Raw genomic sequence first — 26,907 nt, 5'->3', positions numbered from 1 at the left:
TGTCCAGTAGGTGGTTGTTGTTGGGTTTTTTCCTGGCTCTTTCTCTGGGAAAACCCACATTTTACTGCCGAATTGGAGCAAATGGTAATCTGTGGAAAACCCAATTGCTGTTTCAGCGGTATAATGTGGGTTTTCACGGGGAAAGCACCAGGTCAAAAAACAAAGAAACAAAACCAATGTTTAAATCTAAAGTCTGGAGCAGGGCCTAGAAATGTGGCACAAGCAGAAGTCTAGACGAGCCCTAATAAGTCATGTTTGCATGCATGCTGCTTCATGTACCTACATTAGACCTCAGACTACTGAAGAATCTCACCATAGGTTTAACTTTAGCACATATTCTAGAAATGTCTTGCTGCTTATGGATCCATGGGCAAATTCGGTTTAGCCAATGACTTCCTAATTTAATTGTATTGAAGAGTATTGAAGGCGGCACTCAATGGACTGCCAGCTGACACCAGATTGTGGAAAATGAGTAGCTTTATCCCAGGATTTGAAAATACTGAGCTTTTTGGAATATACAAAGTTTCTGCACCAAAAAGGGGCCGATTCAGAATGCAAAAGCCATTGGTGGAAAGGTCCCCCCACGACCTATCAATACTTGCAAAATATGCTTCAGACTCTATAATTCCTGTTAGATTTTTTTCCTCATCACAAGAATGGTTCATTGGAAATATCATCCCCCCCTCCAAAAAAAAAAAAAAACCCCAGCCCAATAATAGTATGTTTGGTTATAAGCTAGGTAATTAATAGTCTTGATACCTATTTGTGTGCCCCATTGATATTCAATGAATTTTTCAGTGAAGATCCTGTTTCTATGAACAGCACAGCAGCTAACAGGCCTGTGCTACAAGGTGCTATCCCCAGAACTGTGGCACCAGCAAAAGCTTACTGTGCTGTGTTCATGCTTGTACTTAGACAACTGTACTAGTGTCTTTGTGCAAGGCATTTAACATGCTCCATAGACCAGTGCAATTCTTGGCTAGCTCTGGTCTGGATCCAAAGAATGGTATGGCTAGGGAAAGATCTTCTAAATCAGTCTCCCCTTCAAGAGGAAAACAGTGATAAATTAAATGGTGCACACAGTCCCTTGAAGACACCTAAACTTGCTCTTGGAATCCCACTCTATGTTCTAGCAGGTTATAGGTGGAGGTTGGCAGGAAAGTAGGGTATGTACCTCAAGCAACAAGGTGCTGCATCTCTCTTCAGCTACTGTCATGTTAACACTGCAGCTGAGATTAATTTAAAGGCTCAAGGCTACCCATCTGTTTAGGATTTCAGTTAAAAGCATCTGTACTTCATTGTTTCAACAACATATTCTTATCAGGTACCCAGTTCAAAGTTGTCATCAGAAGCAGCAAAGCAAATAGTCATTTTTCAACGAAAGAGCACTGCCGTAGACACTATTTTACATTTGAACAATTGCTTAAGCGAAAGGCAAAGTACATTCAAGATCTTGTGGGGTTGTTATATGGGGGATTGAACCATTTGATCATGACAAGATACTTCAGGTCACAACAACAAAATCTCATACAACCACATCAGACATTTAAAAACCTATGCATTTCAAAAGATTTGCCAGTGCGTCTCTGAGAGCAAGTTCTTTAAAACAGAACTTAAAATTTTCAAAACTTTAAATTTTAAAAAATACATTGTTCTAAAATAGCCCACCAGTGCTGATGCAAACTTTCTGTATTTCTACAAAAATAGATGCATAAAGAACTACAAAAACTGCATTCCTGAAGGAGGACTCTAGGTCAAAGCTAGGTGTCTCCTGACAGTCAAGGGTATGCGTTAGTATATAGACAATGGCACACATCTAAGCAAAACACTGTTAAAAGGAGCATAGAGAAGTTAGATTGGAGAAATGCTTCAGCAGGCTCAGATGACAAATGATATACAAAGAAAGGTTTTCGATTTTTTTCTTAATGTCCTGGGACTTTAAAATGACCTTCTGGAGGTAAAGGCTCCATCCAAAATAACATATGGCTGGTTTGCTCATCATCTGCTTAGTATAATGTTTATTGCCACTGTGAAGAAACAGTAAAAAATAATAATACTGTAGTATCTCCTTCACAAGATGGGAACTCTTTTAACACTGGTTACTGGTAAAATCCATTTTTTGGTACTTCAGAACCATGATGTCTCCTTACTTTTGTCCTGATGTTGGATGCCTATTTTGAAAGGGAAGAGGAAATAAGTTTAAACTTGCATTGTTTGAGTGGCTTAATGTGATCAATCAGTCATCATCTTACATCCCACCTTTCTCTCACCATGGAACCTAAGGCAACATACACGTGGTTCCCAGGTGGTCACCCATCCAGGCATCGCCCATACCTGCTTAGCTTCAGTTGGATGGTGGCCTCAGGTACCATCAGATCATACTCTGGGACAAAAGTTAATTACACCTGTGATAGACTGTACTGTAGTTGACTCCCCACCCCCTGTCCAATTTCAAAAAGTAGTACCTGACTCAAAACATATTGATTTAAATCATCTGACATAAACATCCATTTGGTTTCATTAAGAAATGACATTTATGTGCCTGAGATGCATCATAATTTTCAGTTTAAAGTAGTCTGAAAGAAGAAGAACTGCATGTACATTCATCCCACTTTTGCTTCTGGTACACACATTTGGCAGATTTTTGCATTATTTCTGAAACCTGCACTGCCTGCTTGACCAGAGGTGAGAGTAGGATAAAATCTGGCCAACCAACTGACCATCAGGCTAAGTGAAGTGGCCACCTCAGATCCTGAGGGACAAGGACTGAATAGAGATGCACTGGCCACACGTCCTCCAAAGGACCTGCTTTTCTACATGGAATGAAGAGAGGCTTCAACTTGTCTTTCACCTCAAGGAGCAAAATGTATTTGGACAGCCCTAATAAGAGAAGAACCCCATCAGAAATGTGCCTTTCAAACCACTTTTGCCTCCCCGCCCCCCATTATTTTTAGTTGTTGCAAACATAAAAACATAAAGAATAAAACAGTAAATGATTACAAAATGTCATATAAAAGGCTGCCCAATGCAATAAAAAATTGAAAGAGCCAATGAAAAACAAGCAACTTCCTAAATGCATTAAAAAAAAAAGCTTCCCCAAAAACTTTACCAAAAAGATGAATCCATTAACAATCATTGAAAATTTTAAGCAAAGAGGCAACTGAAAGAGCAAAGACAATTATCTGTTCCATCTTAATAAATTAAACATAAATATTTCTGTGATATTATTATGAAAAAATGGGTACCTTTTTGTAATGTTTTGGAACATACAAGTTCCTTGATAATGTCCATCCTTATACTGATCTCAACCTGCTGTAACAATATTTCTTTATGACCTTTATCTTTGGTCTATTTTGCCTTTTAATAAAATAAGTTATTAAAAACATTTATGTGAAATTAAAGATTATGCTGAAGTTCCTGCACTAAAGGGGGTGGGATGGGAACACTCTTGAAATTACTTACTGTTGAATCATTTCCTTATGCTTTTGTGGAACTGGCCCAGATTCATTTATGTGCAGTTTTGTAATCTTTTAACATTAACAAGGCTATGTAAGGGTATTCATATCTGGTCTGCTGCATCCTCATTTAATGAATATGTCCTTCTCAGGAGCTAGGAGTAATCTAGCCAGTGATTCTTGAGAGCAAATTCGTAGTCTTAAAAGACACATTTTACTTTTTTTCCTCATTAATGCTCAGTGAGATAGATAGATATAGATAGATAGATGATAGATGATAGATGATAGATAGAGATATATGCATGGAATCTTGTCCCTGATAATGTTAATTTTCATTTTCAATCATTATGGATGTAGGTAAATAGAGATTTTGCTGTATTGATGCAGACTCAAAAAAAACTTTGCCACTTGTGAATGTTGGGTGTGCGGAGATGAGTCTGGAGCAGCTGCTTCAGTCAGAAATGTGTGTGTGAATTCTCCCTGAGCCCCAGTGTTTATTCAATGGTTACAGATCTTTTGTGTAGACTGTGGAAATCCCTTCCCCCAGGCAGTGTTCCATGAGTGGACATAACATTTCAAAGCTCTCTATGAGTCATCACAATTGCATATAACATCCACATGCAAGCTCTGTTGGGATTAGGGCAATGACCACGGTAAGGAGCACTTAAACGTTGTATAGTTACCACCAGCCCCAGTCCAATGGGCAGGGGTGGTAGAACTTTTAGTTCAATGTCTAAAGAGCCACAAGTTCCTCTTCTTCCACCATCTTTCCATCCCTAAAGGATTAATAAAAAGTAAATGCACAGGAACTTGTCACTGTTTTACATATGTGGGAAAAGCCTACCCTGAGTTCAAATAAATGCAAGCTAATTGATTAATATACAGCACGCTATAATATGGTCATTATCATTTATGTTTGTGTTCAGGTAAACCTGAAGTCAGTACTGCATGCATAATTAAATGTCACGCATGCATTTATGGGCTGGATCCATCATTGACGATGCCACCTCAGTTTTGACCCCTGGACCCAAGCTCTGAAACTGAAAAGCTGGACCGGGCCATTAGCATTCTATTCTAATAATAATAGTTAAATTAGAGCCATCCCTCACTCACCCCCATCCCAAAATATTAATTCATTTCCTTCCTACTTTCACTTACCCATGAACAAATTGCAGCCCCTTTCAGGGTTTTTGAGCCTGTCCTTTTTAAAAAAAAATAAAATCTTAAAATAAGATTCCTTATGCAGCCTTGGACAGACAATCCAATTGTCTAGACAGCAAGGAATACTGGAATTGCTATCAGATGCACCTTTATGTTGCCTTCTATGACAAGAGTCATAGACAGCTGAAATTTGCTCATAAATACACCTTGCCAAAAGGCAGACCCCATGAAGGGGCTAACAATTGCTCCTAGTCATAGCAGACGATCACTTTACAACCTGCAGCATGAAATTTAATTACTCTTGTGTCATCTGTACAGCTGCAAACATAATTAATGGCCATAAAATTGCCCAGATCTTTTAAGGATTCAGTTGTGCTGTTTTTTTCTTAATTTCCCGAGGCAGCAAAAGCAGCGCTGTTTTACTCTCTCCCCAATAAAGGAGAATGTGAGAATGAAGCTTGCTAGGTTGTAGCAGTTAGTACAAGAATGTGAGACAGGGCATTTGCACTGCTCTGTTCTCTGAAACCCAAATCCAAAGAACCTTCTAAAAGAAACAGACTATCATCTAATACTATGTGAATGGTACAACTTTTATATATATATGATATATACTTGTGAGAGCCATCTACTGTACTATTTCCCATATAAACTCTTATATTAAACCTGCAAACAGTAATGTCAGACTTGTATGGAAAAAACAAGGTGGGTTTACTATCCTTGATGGCAAAAACTGCAGTCTGAGAATTGGAACAACAGCTTTATTTTTAAGTACAGGAAAATCAATTTAAGATGTAGCATTGCTTGCTAAAGTCTGTAGTCTGCTACTCTATATTAACAGGCAAAGGCAAGCAAGAATTACACATTATATGTGAGCCTTGATCTTTTGCCCAATCTGCCCTTGGCTTAAGCATCACTTGAACTAGGTCCTAACCCAGTAAGTTTAGCCTGAGGTTCTGCCACTTCTCCACATCTGGGAGAAGTAGAATAAGCAACTTTTTTCAGATCTATGGCTGGCAGGGCTCACTGCAGTTGAATTAGCTATGCAGTTGCATGGGCCAGTTCTATACAGAGTTATTTCATGGGACATGTGCTCCTTTTTTTCCAATTCACTTTTCAGGTCGCCCTTTGATACAGTTGAGATATACTAGTGTTCTCCACTAGAAGTGTAAAAAGACAGGCACAAGCCCTCAAACACTCTGGGAGATGTACAAGGTTCTTTTGATGCCACCCTCTGGACCTCCCATGGAGATGATGATCACAGGATCTGAGGTGGTTTGTGTGAGGAGAGGTGATCCTTGAGCATATTGGGCTCCAGAGATGCATAAAGCGTTGCAAGTCAAAACCAGCTGCAAACTCACCTGCCACATATCATAACTTAGTGATAGCTAAGTAAATGAAATGTCTCAACTCAAAGGCAGTATGATGCTGAATACCAGCTGCTGGGAGACAAACAACAGGGTGGGCCTTTACCCCTTCTATCAGTTAGGAGTGATTTACAGATTACTGCCTACGCCAAGTAAGGCCTTTGATTTAACCTGACCGCTTGGGATCTTCAGGTTTTTTGTGGTAATGACATCTGCCTTGAAGACAAAGATATCTGAATGAAAGTTGGTACACATTCAAGACACGGCTCCAGCGTGACTCTCAATCCATTTTAGGATGGCTGTGTATCATACTTTATAGAGGATGGCTCTGTTTGAAGGGCTGTCAGAGGATAGTCCTCATGAAGGAGTCCTCTGTTTAATGTGTGAGGAACCTCTGGCCCTCCAGAGGTTGCTGAACTACAACTGGGGCTGATGGGAGTTGTAGTTCAGCAACACCAGGAGGGCCAAAGGTTCCCCATTCCTGCTCTATTTGAAGGGCTGTTTGTCTACTCATGCCATGTTTAAAGGTAAAGAACCAATAGATTGGTAACTTATTTCTCATCAACAGTTAGCATCCAGACAGGAGACTGAGCAGGCAAAATGATCACCTGGCCACAGTCTTTCCCAGATATATTATATTTCTATTATTTGTATTTATACATAAAACCAGTATAGGTAAAGGTAAATGTGGTGGCGCTGTGGTCTAAACCACTGAGCCCCTTGGGCTTGCTGATCAGAAGGTCAGCAGTTCAAATCCACACAATGGATTGCTCTGTTCCAACTTCTGCCAACCTAGCAGTTCAAAATGCATACCAGTGCATGTAGATAAATAGGTACTGCTACAATGGGAAGCTAAACAGCAATTCCATGCGCTCTGGTTTCTGTCATGGTGTTCCACAGTGCCAGAAGTGGTTTAGTCATGCTGGCCACATGACCTGGAAAGCTGTCTGTGGACAAATGCTGGCTCCCTTGGCCTGAAGCGAGATGAGCCCCGCACCCCATTGTCACCTTTGACTGGACTTAACTGTCCAGGGATCCTTTACTTTTTTTACCCAAATCCAATAAATGCAAATCTGTGTCCCTTTTTTTGGTGATGCATAGCTTCTTTTTTTAGCAATACACAAGTGGCCACTTTAATCTATTTTCAAGGGACCATGAAACATAATGCATGAGAGAGAGAATGAATATTGAATTACCACAAGGTAACGTGATATGTATACTTAACATGCAATTCTTTGTGGTTCAAATGCTAGCTAGACCTGCTGGGATGTCTGCAGCAGGGTAATGGATGAGACCAGATGTCATTCCAATGGTACAAAGTATGGAGCTCACAGGGAAAAACTTTTGTCTTCCAATTCAGAGAGCATCTCAAAGCGCTGAAATGAGATTGTATAGGTGCGGCAGAGCCACATCTATAAAAGTAATTTGAGAAAAAGTGTTTTGTGCTTGGAATAAATTTATTTGGAAGACTGCCCTGTAGAATGACAGTTTTCTTTTATGCTGGGTTGTTTTGGGGAAGTTTTATACATCACATTTGGGTTGGAAAACACTTTATGATCTCTTGGGTCCACATTGAGTGAATTCAGAACATCTCATTCTCAAACAGGATTGAGTAAGAAACCAGATTCATTGCAGGCTTACAGAAAGAAGAATCCTAAGTTTGTCTAATTTGAAAAAAGGAACAAGGAAGGGTATGTAGAACTGCAAAACAAGAAAGCCAGTATCTGGTTCCTACTGACTTTATATAACAACAGGATGTTTGTGGTTAAATTTTTGCTACAAACAATAGAGCTCTGAACCTTGGGATTGTTTGCCTGTATTAAGTGTGTTATATGTTTTTGTCTGCTTTATGATTTCAGTGGGAGTAAAGAACTAATTCTTCAAGATCATCATTGCAAATCTTAGCATTCTTGCAACTTCAACCCTTTCTAACAACATCAAGGATTCATGTCTAACAGATCAGGTGAAAGAATCAGGGTGGGGAGCTTGTGACCCCCTCAGTTGGTCTTGGACTATAACTCACCATGGTGGCTGATGGGAGATGGGGGCCCAGCAACATCTACAGTGCCACAGTCCCCCCCCCCCAAATTAGTGGAGGTCTTGAGAATTTGCTTGGTTACGACGTATGTTTCCTAAAATACGAACCACGTAAAAGAGAAAGCTGCAGCTTACCTGCGTCAAACCCAAAAGTTGGCACAATGTCAACTGTTCCATGGAAGGCTCCTGCCCATGCTGAGGTAGCACTGGTGACAGCAGTAGGATCTGTCTTTGTTGCATCACACTGTGGTGGAGGAATCTTGCCTGCGCAAACTGAAGGCATCAGCAAAGATCTGTACCGTGGGTCAAGGTGCGAAGTCGGGTGGTGATGATGATGCATGTGTGCATGAGGATGGTGACGGTGCATGTATACATCATGCATGTGTCCATATGAAGGGCTCACCTGAGATGCTAATGGATAATGCCAAGATTCTGGCATACTCGGCGGAGGAGGTGGAGCAGTCTGATGCAGAGTATGTCCTGGCCAGCTGCTGGGATCTGCTGCTGAGAAGGTGCCTGGTGCAGTAACAGGAAAGTCATGATGCACTCCACTTAAGCATGGTGGAGGTGGAGTTTGATAAGAGCTGGTCCAAAACGAAGCTGGGAAACCACTCCTCTGGCTTGCGATTGTTGCATTCTCTTTTAAAAGAAACATCAAAATGATGATAAATTCTTCCATGGATCTTGAATAATAAACAGCTTTGCTAACATGAATAAAGAAACGAACGTTAGTTCCATAGACAACTCTTTGAAAATGTTGGTGAAAGCACAAATAACTGGACCCTGCCAGAAACCCTTCTTCATGTGCCTCCTCAAGCTATAGCTTGAAGGACAACTATGAGAAAGAAAGCCTTTTTGGTGGTGGCCCCATGACTATTGAATGCTCTCCCTAGGGAAGCTCACATGGTTAAAATGTTTATGTTCTTCCAGGCCTTTTTACGATATATGTTTAATTCACAGTGGCAGTCTTAATATATGCATTTAAGGGCTATTTACCATAAGTTTTTTGCTATACACCAGTTTGTTGTTTTGGTTTCATTGCGCTGCTTTTGTATTTGGGTTTCTGTGTTGTTCGTCTCTTAAGTTTATTGTGGATTTATGGTGTGTGGTTTTTTTCTATTTTATTAAAATTCTTTTTAGACCCCAGGGCTCACCAAAAAGGGCGTAAGTAATTGGCCACTTTAGTGTCTAATCAGCAATTTTTTTAATGTGTTTGGAAATATAACAGAACAGCTGATTTTAGACCTAAGCAGATTGCAATTCAAACACAGCTCAAGTCCAATGCCATTACATTATGAAATCACATACTTTAAATCCCATCTTTCTAAGGAGTGGTAAATGATTCTACTATGTAATGATAGTGCTGGCAGAGATACTACTAGTATTCTTGCCCAAACATTGATTTGAAGTAAAGTAGAAAGGAAGATGCTTTGGGGGAAATAAGGGAAGCTAGAGATGTTGCCATGGAAGAAGATGCCTGTAGCTGATGGTGAGGAAATAAAGTCACAGAAATATCACAAAAATAAGAACATTTCAGTGGGGTGTTTATCAGACCCACCCATATCTATCTGTCTGTCTGTCTGTCTATTTATCTGTCTGGCAATTGCAAAGGTTTATTTGTTTTATTAAGCTAAAGAGCTTTCATATCTAATAAATATATCTAATAATATCTAATAAATTGCAATATTCAATGGATTTACTCATTAACCTTTTATTTTTATTTTTTTAAAAATAAGACTTCAATTTTAACAAAAGTTAATCAACTGTACATCAAAAAATATACATGTGCCCCACTGAGGCCCTTGCTGTATGTATCCCAGTAGAGAGCTGTGCAGGGACCAGCTTAAGCATTCTACTCAGAACCTATCACACCTGAGTTCAATAGAACTTCAAGATGCCCTGAAGAAAAACCTTATCTAGCCCAGTGTACTTTCTGATGAGGATGGCTCAGCAGAAGACGAAGGCTTTGGAAGGAGAACCACAGAAAGGGAAGCAACACAGTCAAATCCATTTCTCCCATCCTTCGGGAACTCTGGAGACCTTAAGTTTGCCTTCGCATATAACTGATGGGAAATGGTTTCAGTGTCCAAGAGATAAAAGTGCACTCCTCTGTTCTGTGCTAAATGTGCATGGGGAATGTTAGGTCTGTAGAGCTTTAAAATAACATTCTTGAATATTTGTGAAATGTCATCATGCTTCCACACCCAATTCATAAACATTTCACCTCTTGCACAACCAAATTCTTGGAGACAACTTCTTAATCTCTTTTGGTTGTTGTTTTTAAACAAAAAACCTCAGAAAAAACAATTTTGACACTTCCTATCTGGTGAGGTGATATCTTGGCATTTTTACATATATATTTTTTTAATTTCTCAGAAACCATCTCCTCTCTGGTGAGAGTCACCTGAGAATTGCATTAGGATGGCTAGTTAAGATGCTAAAGCAGAGGTGGCAGTAGGTAAATCTGCATCTACCAGTAGATCTCTATGTAACTGCAGTAAATCGGAAAGGATTTATCACTCCTAATTGTTAAGCAGTAGCAGCAACAAAATGGCACACTCATTGTACTGCCAATATGAAAAATATGGGATAGCTAGGAGCAGAGTTTTGTATAGAAGGATGGTGAGTTCTGTTCAGTTCCTTTACTCAGTAGCAGACAACATGGCCAGGCTGCATGGCTTATCTGACGTCCCTTCTGGACAGCGGCTGCGGAAGATGGCGGAAAAACTGAGGTTTTTACACAGAGGCTGGATGACCATCTGTCAGGAATTCTTTATTGCATGGGGTTGGACTAGATGACCCTTGGCGTCCCCTTTCAGCTCAACAATTCTGTGCTGTGTACTGAGATGAGAAGGGGTGAGGCAGCAGAGAGACTGGCACAGTGCAAACACACCAGCAGGAACAACAGATTAGATCCTCTGGCACATTTGCACCCTGCCAACCTCACTCCTGCTCTCCGGCCCAGGATGCAGCAGTGTCTTGGCTGGGTGGGGCGAGGTCAGGTATGCAGTGTAGCCCCATCATGCCATCCGCTGTTGCCCATCCTCATATTATCTGTCACCAAGGTCAGAATTCTTCCATTCTAAGCATAAAGAACTTAAGGGTGGATCATGGGGTTTTAGTAAACAAAAAACAAACAAACCCCTAAATGGATTCAATATGCCTGCAATCTGCCCACACTTGCGCTAAAGATAGCCAAAGGAGTGCAATTCCTTCTCAAAGCTATTCGGCAATGTAATAGTTCAGCTGTAAATGCGGGACACAATCATTTCAGGCATTAAGTGTTCATATGTTCTTTGATTTAGGTTTTGAGATTTCAATAAAGTACTTAAGTGACTTGATAATATTGATACTGTTTATACCCATTTTGGTAGTATTCAGTTGCTTGGAGAAAACCAAATACATCCCAACTATCACTCCCATTTCATTTTCCAGGTTTCATTAATTTTGTAAAACTAAGCAATCCCATCTGTCTGGAATGGCCAGCTCTTTCCGAAGTCATGATGCTTATCCACCCACCAAACTATATAGCATGATGATAAGATAGCAATACCTGCATTGCCACACTATAATATCTTGCAGGAAAGTGACATTTTAAAGGTGTGAATATTAAAGAATTTTCCACATGGCAACCTCCCATTCTCTGAGACTAATTCCGTAACGTGAGAGTCACACTCAACGCAACACATAAAATCCACAAGCATAGGATCTCCCTGTAGGTTTTATTATTACCAATTGGGAGCCCCATATTTCTGCTCTGAAGATTTAAAAAGTGGAGCTGGACAAAGTGGGGCAGTTAACATGTCTGGTACCTGCATGGTTTCCCCATTGCTCTAGTTACAGTTGGGAGGGGCAATTCAGAAAGGTAAAATAGCATCGGGGAAGCAGGTTTTGCACTCTCTCTAAGTACTATTTCTCTAGTTATCAAAGCCACTGCACGAGGCTGCTAGTTAAGAAGAGGAACAGAAGAAAATGCTAGTTACAGATTTCCTGCATCACATCTCTTTTCATGGGTGAAAGCTAGGAGCTGATTTCAAGCAGACAGTTCCACTAGTGGGAGCCAATGCAAGACGTCAGAATAGCATCCAGGAGGAGAGTGCAAAGGGGTCCCCTCCCCATTGGCTCTAGAAGTGTTAGGACAGGCATGTCCAAAGTCTTTTAATGTGGCCCCCTGGCCAGTTTTATCTGGCCCCTGTGGCAGTTCATTTATTGGGGTCAAATCCTTAAAAAAGCTCAACAAGTTCAATTCTTTAAAATGCTCAATAACTTTGGTCGGCCCTCACGCATGTTCACTTCATCAAATCCGGCCCTCTTTGAAAAAAAGTTTGGGCACCCCTGGGTTAGGAGAATCGCTATAACAGCATGCAGGAGAGGAGATTGTTCCACTAGTGTAAGGGAAAACGCTTACACTAGTGGAACAATCATAATGGTGTGATGTTGAATTCCTCTCCTAATTTTCCCCAGGAATTTCCAAATTTTGCATGTGGCTCATCAGACTGCATGGGTAACACTGGTTTTGCAGGTCAGATTTTTGTGTATCTGTGTCCTGCCGTCCAGGTGTTGTATGGCAACTTAATTTTTAAAAAGAACGTATAACTGAAGGCGTATATAAAACCCAACGTGTGTGCTCAGAAAACCAAAGGAATAAAGTCAATGAGATGTAACCAAGTTTTGCTTATAAACCTTACCTCTCCATAGCCCTGTCTTGCTTTTTGAAATGGCAGTCTCTGGACTGAAGCGACTAGCTTGGTTTAAAGCTCTTGAAAAGTGTTCATCCACTACTGACCCAATATCACCCTGAAAGTAAGTGAAAAGGACGCAGCGAGAGTTAAGGTACTCCATATCAGTAGGCTGGTCTTTCTCATCTTCCTCTTGTTTATTAGGAAGGGTGGCTTCCAGAGATTCCTGCATCTTGCTGTATACAGCTAGCTTACTCTGGTATAAGGGGGAAAAAACAGAAAGAAAGAGAGTAAGATAACTTCAAGTACAGACCACAGAAACAAACAGGCATTTAACGTATGGCAATGGAGATACATTTTATATTACTACAGTGGTACCTCAGGTTACATACGCTTCAGGTTACAGACTCCGCTAACCCAGAAATAGTGCTTCAGGTTAAGAATTTAGCTTCAGGATGAGAACAGAAATCGTGCTCCGGCGGCACGGCAGCGGCAGGAGGCCCCATTAGCTAAAGTGGTGCTTCAGGTTAAGAACTGATTCAGGTTAAGAACGGACCTCCAGAACGAATTAAGTTCTTAACCCGAGGTACCACTGTATACATTTACTTGTAGCCAGCCCTATCTGTTCTGTAAGTGCCTGCCACAGAGAATGGCCATCCATATTGCGTCATATAGGGATTAGATAAGTAGAAATGCAGACCAAATGAAATTAACTGACCTAACAAACACCACCAAGATTAATGCACAAATCAAAACATAACCCCTTCCATTATTCAGTGGCCAGTGAGGCGTCCTCCAGATATCCATAGAATCATAAACTGTCAGGTTAGAAGGCACCCTTGGGGTCATCTAGTCCAAACCCCTGCAATGCAGGAATCTCAATATGTTTTTGAGCACAGCTCCTATGATTCTTCAGCATTGGCTGTTCTGGCCAAACTAATGGGAGTTGTAGTCTAACTAAAACTTGATGGTTCAATATTGACTATGCTTGCATTTTACCAACAGAGTCATGTTGGTCTTGTTTTAAATGACTCAAGTGGCTCAATTTCATGCGGTTATAGTGCAGGCCTATGCACACCTATCTGGCAGCTTTGCATTGAACTCAGCAGGAATTCCTCGTGATAACCATGCTTTTAATAGTATTGCACTGTTCCTCAATCAGCCACCTGATGAATTATTACTCTTGTTCAAGTGAGGGATTTTCCCAACCCTAACTTATGAGCGAAAAACGTTATAAAATATTCCAGCTTTATAATTCAGTTTCAGGCATTCTTCACTATCCTCCACTTGTCATAGTTTTCCTGGGCTTAGTTATCATTTGTGGAGGAGGAGGATGCTACACATAGATGTGGGTAGCAGAATCGAGCCATTTGTGAGCGGGGAGAGGGAGAGTAAGCATTGCCAAAGATACAAAACAAATCTGTGCTCTTCCCTCATTCAAGCAAATGCTGCATTTTTTTACATAACACCAACTTATAAAAACATTGCATATAAAAGATGATTAAATGTGATGAGATTGCTGTGAGATAAACAAACCCTTTTAAAGTTCATAAGGGGGGGGGGAGAAACATAATTAAAACCAATGTTGGATGATGAAAGCCTCTGCGTATCTCTCCACAATTTTTCTGTCAAATCAAACGAAAATGTCAAAATAAATTAAGTGTGAAGATCAATTTTACATGGAACATATTTTTCAGATGTTCCATGTTACGAATGTTTTCCAAGAAGCCCAGATCCACACCCCTCTGGCAGTGAGCATCCCTTTGTGCCCAGCATGGGGGAGAGAAGGGAACGGGTGTGATTGTTGGCTGCATGGCCAGTGGCTGTTCATCTTAGGGTACAATTGCCAGCCATGCCACCTGCTATGGAGGCCTCAGCATTTGGCTGACTTGCTCATGCAGAGCTAGTTGGCTGGGGGACCAGGATACATACACCAAAGTGGAGGCTCCTCTGCCCTAGTCTCCACCTGATTCTTGTCTTACCTCCTCTCCCAACTCTGGTATCATATGTCAATTATCCAGGGCTATTAGTTCCCCTTTCTCATATGAACTTGTTGTGCATATATTTTGGTTCATGACAGTTTGTGCTTTTGTTTCTTAACTGCTATAACTGGCACTTAAGCATTAGACACAGACCATAGTTTGGGAAGTAAGGGGCTTCCAGGAACTGGCAGGCGGATGAATCCCCCTCCTTGGTGGTGGCAGGCAGCAGGAATGGCTCACATGGTATGTTTGTTCTAAGTCACTCCATCCCGCCCCCCAGTAATTTCCACGTTATTTGCAGAAGGAGTTGTTATTAGCATCAGATTGTCCCTGCTTGCATTACACCATCCTCAGGCACGCTGCAATCAAAAAGGTTGCAGGTTTTTAACTCAGCTCTCTGTGGGCTTATTATCCACACTTACCTTTCATCCACTGGTACAGCCTGTGCTTTAAAGCTCAGGGTCCGAGCACTCTTTCCCCCTCTGGAGCTTCCCCCTTGAAAATATACTCTTTAATGCTCAATCGGAGCAAATGTTAGTCCGTGGAAATACCAAACCAACATTAGCTCTGATTGAGCAGGTTTTCACAGGGAAAGCTCTGGAGCAAAATAGGGAGGGGGTGGGACACGGAGCTTTAAGGTGCCGACCTGTGCCTGGAAAGAGTGGGGCAAAAGGTATGTATGGATAAGCCCTTAGTGTTTCCCATTCTTCCCCTTCACCCTCTGTGCAGCACAATGTTTGCCACCATTCTTAGGCTCTCAAAGAAGTAGTCTGTTAAATAGCATTTTAGCCTGACCCAGGCTTTTCCAACCTAGTGCTGCCCAGATGTTTTGGGCTGCAAACTGCCATAGGACCTAGTCAGCACATCATGCTGCCCGCAACTGATGGGAGTTGTAGTTCAAGTACATGGGCGCATGAGCAGCTGGGAAGATGGATATGAGGATGTGAGAGAGTATGCAAAAGAGGAAGAGTCCAGCGTTTTATAGCTTTCACTTGTTTCATTTCCTTCAGCTCAGCAGCATCAAGTTAGTATTTTCAGTTTCTTAGAAATAACACATTGTTACTCACATCACAAAAGAACAGGGTGAGCAACCACAGCCCTGGGGGCAAAATGTAGCTCTTCCTCCAGGCCCCTTGGTACTCATACCTCACCCCCCAGTTTACACACCCTCTTACATGGCAAACTGTGTCATATATTAGCAAAAAACAACGGGAAGAAAATTGCATTGCAGTGTTCACTGTCATACATTATCATCTCTATTTTTCATCATGGGCCAGTTTGGGCATCATCACACTCCCTGCAAATGTAGCAGTTTGACTCTGCCCTTTGCAGATTTCATTTTATTGTTATTGTTTTTAGCTTATTGAGATCATTTTCAAATGGCGAACCAGGAAAATTTACATGTGAAGGGTAGGCCAAGGGGACAATGTGGAAACTTGTTCCTGGGATCCAGATGCTACTGCCTGGAAGTCTGCTAGCGTTTGTATATAGTAGGTGGAATTCAGGAAATTAAAACTCATATCCAGAGCTGCTGCTCTGTGCAGGAATGCTCTTCGTTTCATGGTCAAGGCTCTCTCACAGCATTTGCATTTCAATCTTTCCTGTTTCTCATCCCAAGAGTTATTGCTGAAAGTTATTTTGGTTAATTTTAGAAAATGAAGCTGAATCTTTGATATTCCTATTTTATCCTGAGATGCTAACACTTTACCAGCCTAGTGGCAAACTTTCTCTACATACCTAGAATGTTTGTTTCAACAACAGGGTAATACTTGATATACATTTTAAAGCAACAGAAACCAAATGAATTCCCCCCCCCTTAAAGTTTTCACAGTAGGACAATTCCTAAGACATCTCTTTGAGCCTCAATATTGTTCATGTTATGAAGTTAGATTTTCATTGGCAGTCTTCAAGAGATGGGGGAATCCTAGCCATAAAATTAAACTTTACTAACACTTTTAAAGCAAATTATTCCTTATGGTTCTCTTCCAAAGCACCTTGATGTGAGTACATACTAAGGCTTCTCCATTCATTTCAATGAATAAATTGACTAAAATGAATGGAGAAGCCTTTGCACACATGAGAGTTCTGAGAGTGCATTTCAGAGGATGGCTGCTATTGCAACCCGTGCCATTTGACCAGTATTAACAGATGACCCTTTGTCAGCAAAGTGGCAACAATACTGCGGAGTCAACATTGCTGTAAGCATAACCATGCATCATCTGTGGCATGAACCATAATAGCAGCAGGGCACGCCATGTTGCATAGCAGAAATAAGCAAAGCCATCTTGCAAAGATGCCACAGAACAAAACCAGGAATTATTCCCCCATAGGTCTCTCTGCCATCACTAAACACACCCTCACTGGTACAATGCCTTACAAAAACAGACCAAAGATCTATGTAGCCTGCCAGGCAATAGTCGTCTCCTGTTCTGGTTCTTCACTGACTCCAAACCTCGAGGTATATAGGCATCATGAATGGTAGTAAGTGACAGCCCAATTCTCCATGAATTTGTCTAATTCCCTTTCAAAACCATCAAAGTTGGTGACCATCACAATGCTTGTGGTAACAGATTCCATAATTTAACTGTGTGTATTTGACTACTCAGCTTCATTGGAAGACCCCATGTTTTGATATTGCGGGAGGGTCCATTTTCTCTACACCATATATATCTCTTAACATGGTCTCTATTACTCATCTTTTTTCTAAACTATAAAGGACCAAGCTATGTTATTTCCTCTTGCAGAAGAGTAGCTCATAGAATTGCACAGTTGGAAAGGATCCCAGGGGTCATCTAGTCCAACCGCATTCAATGCAGCTATTTCCTGGCACCTGCTACATTATTCTTTTAAACTGGAGACTGAAACTGGCACCTTCTACATGCAAAACATGCCCTCTTGCACTGAGATACAGTCTAGCCCCATATTATAAAGATATCCTGGAGCTTTGGAAAACAGATCCCCATAAGCTTTAAGGTCTTTCCAGCGATGAAAAATAGGACAAGATCAATTTGCAGCCCCAATAAAATGAACTGAATAATAAAAGGACAAGAACAAGTGTGTGTGTGTGTGTGTGTGTGTGTGTGTGTAAAGAGAAAGACATTTACAAAAGTGATGTACAAATTGCATGTCGAATGCAATCACCCTGAAAATTCCTAAGTCAATGCATTCACATAACTTACAGAACAGAATTTTAAACTACAACCTTTTTATAAACTGTGTGACATATTTCAGTGCTTTCCCCCTTTATTTTTTAATGGCATCGTATTTGGAAACAAAAAATACAGGTTTTAGCCTATTGTGGTTCTCAGCTCTTGGAAGGCTCTTAAAACTAGCAGAAGTTCCCATGAACTGAGGGGGGAGCAGTATTTGATGATTTGCCTTCCCTTTTGCAGCCCACTGTGCCCACCAGAAATCTGCTCCAGAATGTTGGAAGGCCCTCTGGAGCACTGCAGGAGGTGACCAGGGTGGGGGCAGTTATAAAAGAAAGGTGTGATTTGCAAAAACTCTCTTCCTCCCACCTCTCATTTACGGAAGCCTCCACTAAAGGAAAGAGCCTTCCAAGAGCAGACATACATAACTGGATATAACCAACTGATGTTTTTGTTTACAGTTTCAGATTAGTCTCTTGGATCAATGCTTATAAAACTTCTTAGTGATGAGGTGAAGTGTCAGAAATTGTTGAAGGCATAACTGGATATCGGCAGCAAAGTTTAAAGCACACTTCCTGTGAGTGTTGATATGAATAAATTCGCATTGGTATGAAAAGGATGGTCAGGCCACAGGCCAAACGTGTCTGGTTCAGTGCTGATGTCCATCTGCTGGCAATTGCAAATGTTTGGCTCTCCTCTATCGTCTTTTCTCCTTCCTTTCTCCACCTACAGCAGCATGCCCCAACCCCCATCCCCTTCCCACCAATTAAATGCAGCCTGTGTTTTTAAAATATCACCTGGTTAGCAGGCATGACAGGTAAGTAAATACGGGGATATGGAACAAGAGATTCTAACTACAGTACAGCATATGAAATAATCTAGTGCGGTTTAGTCACTGCCTATTTTCCAAAGGCAACAATGGCCAACCCCAAGTAGCAGGTAAGCAGTTGGGTTGGCCATTGCTGCCTATGGGAAATGAATGCCAGTTTCTTTCCAATCTATCATAAGAACCATCCTAATAAGCATGCAAAAGGAATTACCATCAACCCCACCCAGTATAGCTAATAGTCAAGGGTGATGGGTGTTATAGACAAACAGCATTAGGAGGGCCACAGGTTGTCCATCTAGGGCATGCTGCAGTCTAAAGGTGTACTCGTCTTCACCATACCAGTGGTTCAATAGGAAAATATCTAAACATGTGCTGAAGCATCCCAATTGAAATCAGTGGGATCTGAAAGTTCACTTTGGCGTGATCAAGGCTAAAGTAGTGAGTAATCTATTGTTCAATTTTAGTTCAGAAAACATCAGCTTGTTGCAATATTCATGATTAAATTATAATTAACAGAAAATGAATTTGGAATTCTTTTCCCATTGTATTTTGTCAACACCAAAAGCAGAACAGGCTAGACAGAGCCAAGGGAAAAGGGGAAAAATGAAACTGTCTAAATCTGTTGTTTATGTTAGGATTTATGTAAGCCATGGTTGGGATTATTAACATATTTTATTTTTTATTTATAATTTTCATTTATATAAATTATAACAATTATTTAATCATAGTTTTAATATTTTCAAGTTTTGACTCCTTTTCCCCTCTTTCTGCGGTTCCTTGCATTTATTTTCATCCTTTCCTGCATACTTCAAATTGCTTTTAATCATCTGTTCTCATATATATATATATATCTCATAGGTAAAGGTAAAAGGACCCCTGACCATTAGGTCCAGTCGTGGCCAACTCTGGGGTTGTGGCACTCATCTCACTTTATTGGCCGAGGGAGCCAGTGTACAGCTTCCAGGTCATGTGGCCAGCATGATTAAGCCGCTTCTGGCAAACCAGAGCAGCGCATGGAGACGCTGTTTACCTTCCCGCCGGAGCGGTACCTATTTATCTACTTGCACTTTGACATGCTTTTGAACTGCTAGGTTGGCAGGAGCAGGGACCGAGCAACGGGAGATCACCCCATTGCGGGGATTCAAACCACCGACCTTCTGATCGGCAAGTCCTAGGCTCTGTGGTTTAACCCACAGAGCCACCCACGTCCCATATATATCTCATATATATATTTAAAACTGCAGGTTTTCACAATACTGCCAATGTCTTGATCTGTTTACAGCTTGTTTGTAAATACTCAATAAACCACTTCCATTTCTTTCTAAAACGTTTGTTGTCTTGATTTCTTATTCTTCCAGTAAGTTTTGCTATTTCTGCATACTCCACTAGTTTCTGTATCCAATCTTCTTTTGTTGGGACCTCTATATCCTTCCACTTTGGGGCAAATAACATTTTTGCCGCTATAGTCCCATACATAAATAAATTTCTATATTGTTTGGGTAGTTCTAATCCTATAATTCCCAAGAGAAAAGCTTCTGGCTTTTTTTTACTAATGTTATCTTAAACATCTTTTTCAATTCATTATATATCATCATTTCCCAGTAAGCTTTAACAAGACCACCACATGTGAAAAAGGTGCCTTCTTTTTCTTTACATTTCCAACATTTATTTGACTTTGATTTATACATTTTTGCCAATCTACTAGGTGTTAGGTACCATTTATATAGCATTTTCATATAATTTTGACTTAAACCATAACATGCTGTAAATTTTACATCTGTATTCTATAATCGTTCCCATGCTTCCATTTCTATATTATGCCTAATATCTATTACCCAGTCTATCACTGAAGATTTCACTTGTTCATCCTTTGTCTCCCAACCCAAGAGCATCTTATACATTTTAGACATCACTTAAACATTACAATTTAACATGTCTCTCTCTAATTGTGATAGTTGTTCCCCAAACCCCAGCTTCATATCCTTTCTAAATATTTCATTCAAATGATATTGTTACCATTTTGTTAAAATTCCTGGTAAATCCTTAAATTCTTTTAATTTAAATTCTCCACCCTCCTCTCTTAGCAAATTTCTATAAGTCGCCCAACTTTCCGGCATATTTTTCTTTTTCACTGCTATGGCTTCAAAAGGTGAAAGCCAAAGTGGTGTTTTGGTTCCCAATAAAAAATTGTATTTGTCCCATATTCTATACGAATTTTTCCTAATTATATGGTTTGTAAAACCTTTATGTACTTTCACCTTTTCATACCACAAATAAGCGTGCCAACCAAAAATATTATCGTGACCTTCCAAATCTGGGGTTTTTATTGTATTAGGGTTTGTTTGTTTTTTGCCTGCTACGGGCTTATAAAGTATTACATAGGCAAACAAATATTCCAAATCCCCTAAAATATCACTGGCAGCGTCTTCTGAATTTTATTGACTTTAAATGTTGCCATTCTATAACCATCAAGTGTGCAAAGGTAAAGGAAGTGTGATTGTTTTTACAATTTTTAGTCTTAGACCAAAGATTCCCCAGACACATTTCCCTGCATGTCGACTTCCATTAAAATCTATCCACATGCACCTGTGAAACAGATGACCAGCACAGTTGGTGAAGCTCTGAGAGTGCCCATCACCTGTTTGAGGGAAAGGCTAGATTTGGTCCTCTTCTCCCTAGAAGGAACCAGTGCTTTCAACCTCGCCATGCTGATGCCAACAGGGATGTATATTGGACTGAGTCAGAACATACCAGCATACAGCCATAGGTGCCATACACAGAAGATTTTTACGGTGTGTAGCAAAAGCTGCAAGGAATGTGACCCAGCAAAGAAAACAGTATGTGGAAGCTGCTCCAGGCACATTACCTCTGCTAGATAGCAGTGAGAGTCGGGGTTCTTCTCAATGTTACGCAATATCATAGTTATTACCCTCAGGTTTTATTAAATCAGAAATCCATAAATACATGAAAAGAGCAGAGTCATCACCTCTTTACAAACTTGCCAGCTTGGAAATATAAAAAAGTGGGGGGGGGGGGACATGCCAAACAGAAGTAAAGTGTTTCCTAAACTAAACTGTGTTCAGGCAATGAAGCATACCTGTGTTCAGGCAATGAAGCATACCTGTGTTCAGGTTGTCAACAATTAAAGTTAATCACCGATTTCTTATCGCTGTTAAGATTCATATAGAAAAAAATGAAACAAAAACCCAAGGAGAAAAGATCAAGGCAAGAAAACATAGGGACAGTGGCATATAGAAGAAGAAAGATCTAACAATTTGCCAACAAAGAAATTTACTTGCTTAAATAAATGCTACGCTCTACGGACTCAGTAGTCTCCTAAAAAGAAAGCGACTTCTTAATTTTAAAAATACATAGATGAAAAAAGATGCTCAAAACCTGGAACTGTAAAAAGAAAAAGTAGAGATGAAGAAATTTAAGGTATATAAACCCTAAATTTTCCACTGCTACACTGTATTTCCAAATATGATAGCAAACTGGAACATCTGTTCGTATTTGATCTCTTAGCAAAGAATACTTGAAATTGTGGAATGCTTAAACAGTAAAACTACAAATCAGTAAAATGGTTTCAGTTGCAACTGTAATAACCCAGATTGCAAAATAAACTTCAGTATACTTCAATGATGATGGTGATGGGAAGACATCCCAAATTCTACATGCTCTTACTGTCCATGTATAATGGACCTGAAAAGGTTAGCCAAGCATTGCTCAAACTGCCTTGGCAATGAATAAAGAGGAAATAATAAACTTGAAAAAGGGATTTTGTATTTTAGCCCATATTTGTGTCTCCCAGGCAAGCTGGTATTAAGGGTCACTTCCCATATACGGAGAAAACAATTTTTGTGGATAATAATGATAAAACCTTATGGAATGCAGCAACAACCAAAAAATGTATTCTCAGATGACTGCATTGGGGCCAAGTCAATATTAGTCCCACTTCACCCACGCACAAGCATAGTCTAAAAATGCTGTCAGCCTGATAAGAATTTCCTGATTTACTTTGTTACATCAGATTCTTCAGTTAAAGGGTAAAAACAGCCCTTGCCGCTTTACTAGAAGAACAAGATGTTTGACTGTCTTTAAACAACAACAACCCTCTTCTCCTTTATTTCTGCAAAAGAACTCAGTACTTTAAAACAGCACTGTAACAAAAAACACAGTATTGGGGCTTGTTTTATCAAGTGAGGTGTCCTGCACACCAATTAGACATCCTGTGCAACTTTGTGAATGTTTACTCAGAAGCAAGTTATACTGTGTTCAGTAGGACATGGTACATGTGTTCAGGATTGCAGCCATAGTAATAATATGCAGAACGTACAACTAGGCCATTGTTGTAGTTAATTACAATGAATTATGCTTGGTATAGAAGTAATACTGTTTACACCCACAAAGCAATGCTCTCAATTAAAAACCCAAATGAAGCAATTAAAACAGCAAAGGCAGTAAAGGTTGCAGTCCTATACAGACTTAATTCCCATTGAAGTTAATAGGGCTTACTCTTGAGTTGACCTGTGTAGGATTACTGAAAGGCTTGTGGCACCTCAATGTAACAGATTTGTTGCAGCATAAGTTTTTGTGTAGTAGAGCCCACTTTATCAGATACATCTGATGAAGAGGACTTTCTTCAGTTCACAAAAGTGTAAACCCAAATTAATCTGGTAGTCGTAAAGTACCACAAAACTCTTCTGTTGTACCTTTTGCTCCAACATACAGACCCATTTAACTCACTGCAATTACGAAAATGACTTTCTGGCTATGCTCTTGAACGGGGCAACACCTACAACTGACCAGGATAGCAAGTTCAAGGAGCGCACATTTACTTGGAAGTAAACCCTTACATACCACAATCCCAAATTGCATTGTATGGACAGAAAGATCTCCCTCCAAAGCAACTGTGTTCCGAGTATGTCTGTTAGAATCAACGAAACTAACTCGCAAACAAACAGATCTCGCAATCCATCCCATTGTACTTAGAAATAAGTTCCACTGAAAGAAATGGAGCTTGCTTTCGAAAGCATACCTTCAGAAGTCAGAGCACAAATGCAATCTTCCTTAAGGGCACCATCCCAGCATTAATTCAGAATTCGGGGGGCGGGAACCAGATGAGCAAAACCAAGGTGCGATGATCGAGCGCCCCAAAGGTGTCTGCGCCCAGCGATCTCGTCAGGCGCCATGCCCAAGTAACGCGGACGAGCTCTCCTCCGCTTTCCCGTGGGCAACTTTAGCCAGGACTCAGCCCTGCGCGATCTTTTCTAGGAGCGGGACCGAGCCCCGGGGCTGCCCTGGGCCTCAGGTGCCGGAGGATGGGAGCAGGCGGCCGAGGAGAAGCGCTTCCTGCTTACCTGGCGAGGCTCTCGCAACCCGAGTGGCTGTCGAGAAAGCGAGCCCCGCAAGGGTCCGGCCCCAGAGTCGGGGCAACCCGAGTCACTCGGCTGGAATCCAGAAAAGGACATACACTCCAGACCCTGGGGTCCAAAGCCGTCTCAAGTACATTCACACGCACGCCCAACTTTCCCCGCTCTCACGCGCGCTTTTAAGACGCACAGACACGCGTCGTCGAGGTCCAGACGCTCACCTCTCTCATTGCCGCCTTTCCACTTCCTCACAGTCACGAGCAAGTGAGGTAACTCGCCAGAGGGGGCAATCCTGCGGGCACCACTAAAGGACACCGTCCCATCCAAGAAGTCTGTTTCTGCTATCTGAGTTTCTGGAAAGCGCCAAGAAACTTCCGCGTCAGATCCGAAGGTGACTTGGAGCGCCTCTGCTGCTGCTTTCAGGGAGCGGGAGGTCGTGAAAACCCGCTCCGTCTAGGTCCCAGTCGCCGCCTGTCTCTCTCCTGCCCCACACCCCTGACCCCCAGGTGTGCTCTCTGTTCACAGGTCGGCGCGCCTGACATTCCCCTCTCGGCTGGGGCTCGGTCCCCCTCTCCGCCACCCCGCCCAGGTACACAAACACACACGTGGTGGCAAACAGCCCCGATGCCTTGTCTGTCACAAGTAGTGACAGGCAGTGTGTGCCGCACCCAAGGGAATGTATGTGCCGGCGACGTGGGAGAGACAAAGCGGGCGTCTGTGCGAGAAAGAGCGGGTGACCGTGAAGAAGGACATAAACATTCCTAAGATACGAGGAGTGACGCACATCGACGTTTATGTCAACACTCGCTTAGAGGCACAAATACTCAAGGCACAGGTCGTCGCACGCGCTTAAGACATAGCGCACGCTGGAGCCTCGTTCACACGTGCATCACCCCCTGACCGCTGCATCCGTCACTCGCACATACCGGAATCAGGGCCATGAGCTGGCCACCTGGGTCAGGTTCATCACAAACACGTGTAAAACCAGCGGGAGAGTCGCTCGGAGAAGCGGCTCGCTTCATCCCAACTGAGCCGCCCCGTCTGGTCTTCTCCCACCCCGCTCCTAGAATGGAGCCTGTCCCGCCTCCTGCGCCCCCGGCGAGGGTCTCACCTGCTGGCTGTGCGCGAAGGGCGACGCAGGAAAGGCGCCGGGGGCGGCGGGACCCGCAGCTACGGCGCCGGGCAGCTTGAGCTGGGGCGGGCAGCACGTCGCCTGCGGCTGGTGCCTCACCACGTCGGAGCAGCTCATGGCAGCCGCCGCGGGACCAGCTAATGCCAGAGTCCGGAGAAGCGGGAGCCGAGCCTTCCAGCCGCCGGTGCCGGTCGCCGCGCTGCCTTCTCCCATCCGGGCTCGGGCGCGGAGCCTCGGGCTGCGGAGGCCAGTGGCGGAGGCGCCGTCATCTTCGGGAGTCTCGGGGAGCCGCCGCGGCGCTTAAATAGAAGCCGGGTTGCCTTGGGCGGAGGAGGCAGCGCAGCCCAGGGAGGCAGAGCAGGGGCAGCACGCCTCCGCCGCCCTGATTATCATAGACACAATGCGGGGCTGTCGCGCTCTGCCAATAGCTGCCCGGGCGCGGGGGAGCCGCGGCCCAACTTGGCAAACTCCGCCCCGCCGCCTTCCGATTGGCTCAAAGTTGGTATCCGGACAGAGCGGGCTGGGAAGGGGATTGGTCGAGAAAGAAGGCGCGGAGGGAAAAAAGAAGGCGCGGACCCCGCCCCTTTTGCCGCGTGAGTTTCCCACGTCGCCCGGGAAAGCAGCGGCGCCTGGAGAGAACGAGGGAAAGCGAGGCAACCGAGGCGCGGGAGAAGGGGAGGCGAGCTTGGCAACTGGGATCGTGCTGACAGAGCGACTTGGTCAGTGTAACTGCAGGTGAGGTGAAAGAAAGTGTTGGGGAAAGGAGCTGGGCAGGTCGCCAAAGACCCTTCACCTGAGTCCCTGTAATTAAGGGTTTTAACTAGACAATATGAGCCCTGCCACTGCTTTTTTTTCCTTAAAAAATGTTTAGGGGTAACCTCATTTTGACTCAAGAAAATCACCAAATTTTTAGTTCAAATCCTGGGAAATAAATACAGAAAATAGACAAAAGTACAAAGATTCACAAAATGTGTATGGAGTATGCGTACCCCTGCGTACCCCCCAGAAAAAAGCCCTGGGTCCTGCTATCTCATGAAACAGGGCAGGCTCAAGACATTTTGGCACCTAAGTTGAAGATCTGCATCAGGAACAAGGGTGGGAAGAGACCAGCAGCGCCTCCTGTTGGCCAAGCGCCTCCTATTGGCCAGCAGAGCAGCAGCAGCAACAGGCGATGCATTCCTTGGAGCCAAATCTGTTGCCACAGTGGATCTTGCCACCTGAGGGGATTGCCTCACCTTACCTCATGGGTGTGCTGGCCCTGTCATGAAGAATTCCAGAAAAGCTCTTCTTCTTCCTCATTTCTGCATAATGAGATATTTTGCATGGCATTTTTAGCATTCATTTACCCAAAGAACCTCTTTCTTTCCTGTTCAGGATTCCTGTTCCTCAGCTTGCAAACTTGCCATAAAAAGAGGTAAGAGATGATACAGTATCTTCCCTTTAATGTTTCACAGTAATTTCAAAAAGCAACATTGTTCTTCACTGAATGCAAGCAGAATATAAACTCTGAAGCCGCACTCGGAAGGAGCCTTATTTTGTATCCATATTCAAGAACAAGTTTGCACATCCTAACCTAAAGCAGCGTTTAGTGTGAACAACCAAAGGTGGGTGAAGCAGCTTTCTCCCTCTCTGCCAGTCTTGTTGTGATTGCACTACCAAGGGCTAAGCAACAGTTTGCCTTAGCATTATGTCCAAACGCAGACTGTAGCTAAGGTTGGTTACTGGTTTACACTAATCGTTCCTCTGT

The 26,907-nt window shown here is 42.3% G+C and overlaps 1 protein-coding gene across 4 annotated transcripts; it reads right to left on the bottom strand.

Annotated features, from left to right (window-relative positions):
• Window positions 1–459: 459 nt before the first annotated feature.
• On the bottom strand, window positions 460–25,697 carry VGLL3 (vestigial like family member 3). Of its 4 annotated transcripts, none has more exons than XM_083439294.1 (4): window positions 25,140–25,697; window positions 12,706–12,814; window positions 8,153–8,656; window positions 460–2,171 (listed from the first exon to the last, which is right to left on the bottom strand). In XM_083439294.1, exons 1-4 carry the CDS (start codon window positions 25,371–25,373, stop codon window positions 2,128–2,130), a joined length of 891 nt encoding a protein of 296 aa, XP_083295420.1. In that variant the 5' UTR covers window positions 25,374–25,697; the 3' UTR covers window positions 460–2,127. The 4 variants fall into 4 exon arrangements, with proteins under 4 accessions (XP_083295420.1, XP_083295417.1, XP_083295419.1 ...); XM_083439291.1 differs by having other exon boundaries at window positions 12,706–12,952; window positions 25,140–25,696; XM_083439293.1 differs by lacking the exon at window positions 25,140–25,697 and adding an exon at window positions 24,955–25,090 and having other exon boundaries at window positions 12,706–12,952.
• Window positions 25,698–26,907: the final 1,210 nt, after the last annotated feature.

Source organism: Podarcis tiliguerta (assembly GCF_965153285.1).
Source record: "Podarcis tiliguerta genome assembly, chromosome: 4".
In the NCBI taxonomy this organism is placed as follows: Eukaryota; Metazoa; Chordata; class Lepidosauria; order Squamata; family Lacertidae; genus Podarcis; species Podarcis tiliguerta.
The sequence above is the reverse complement of the archived record's forward strand: the minus strand, read 5'-3'. Positions and strand labels throughout refer to the sequence as shown.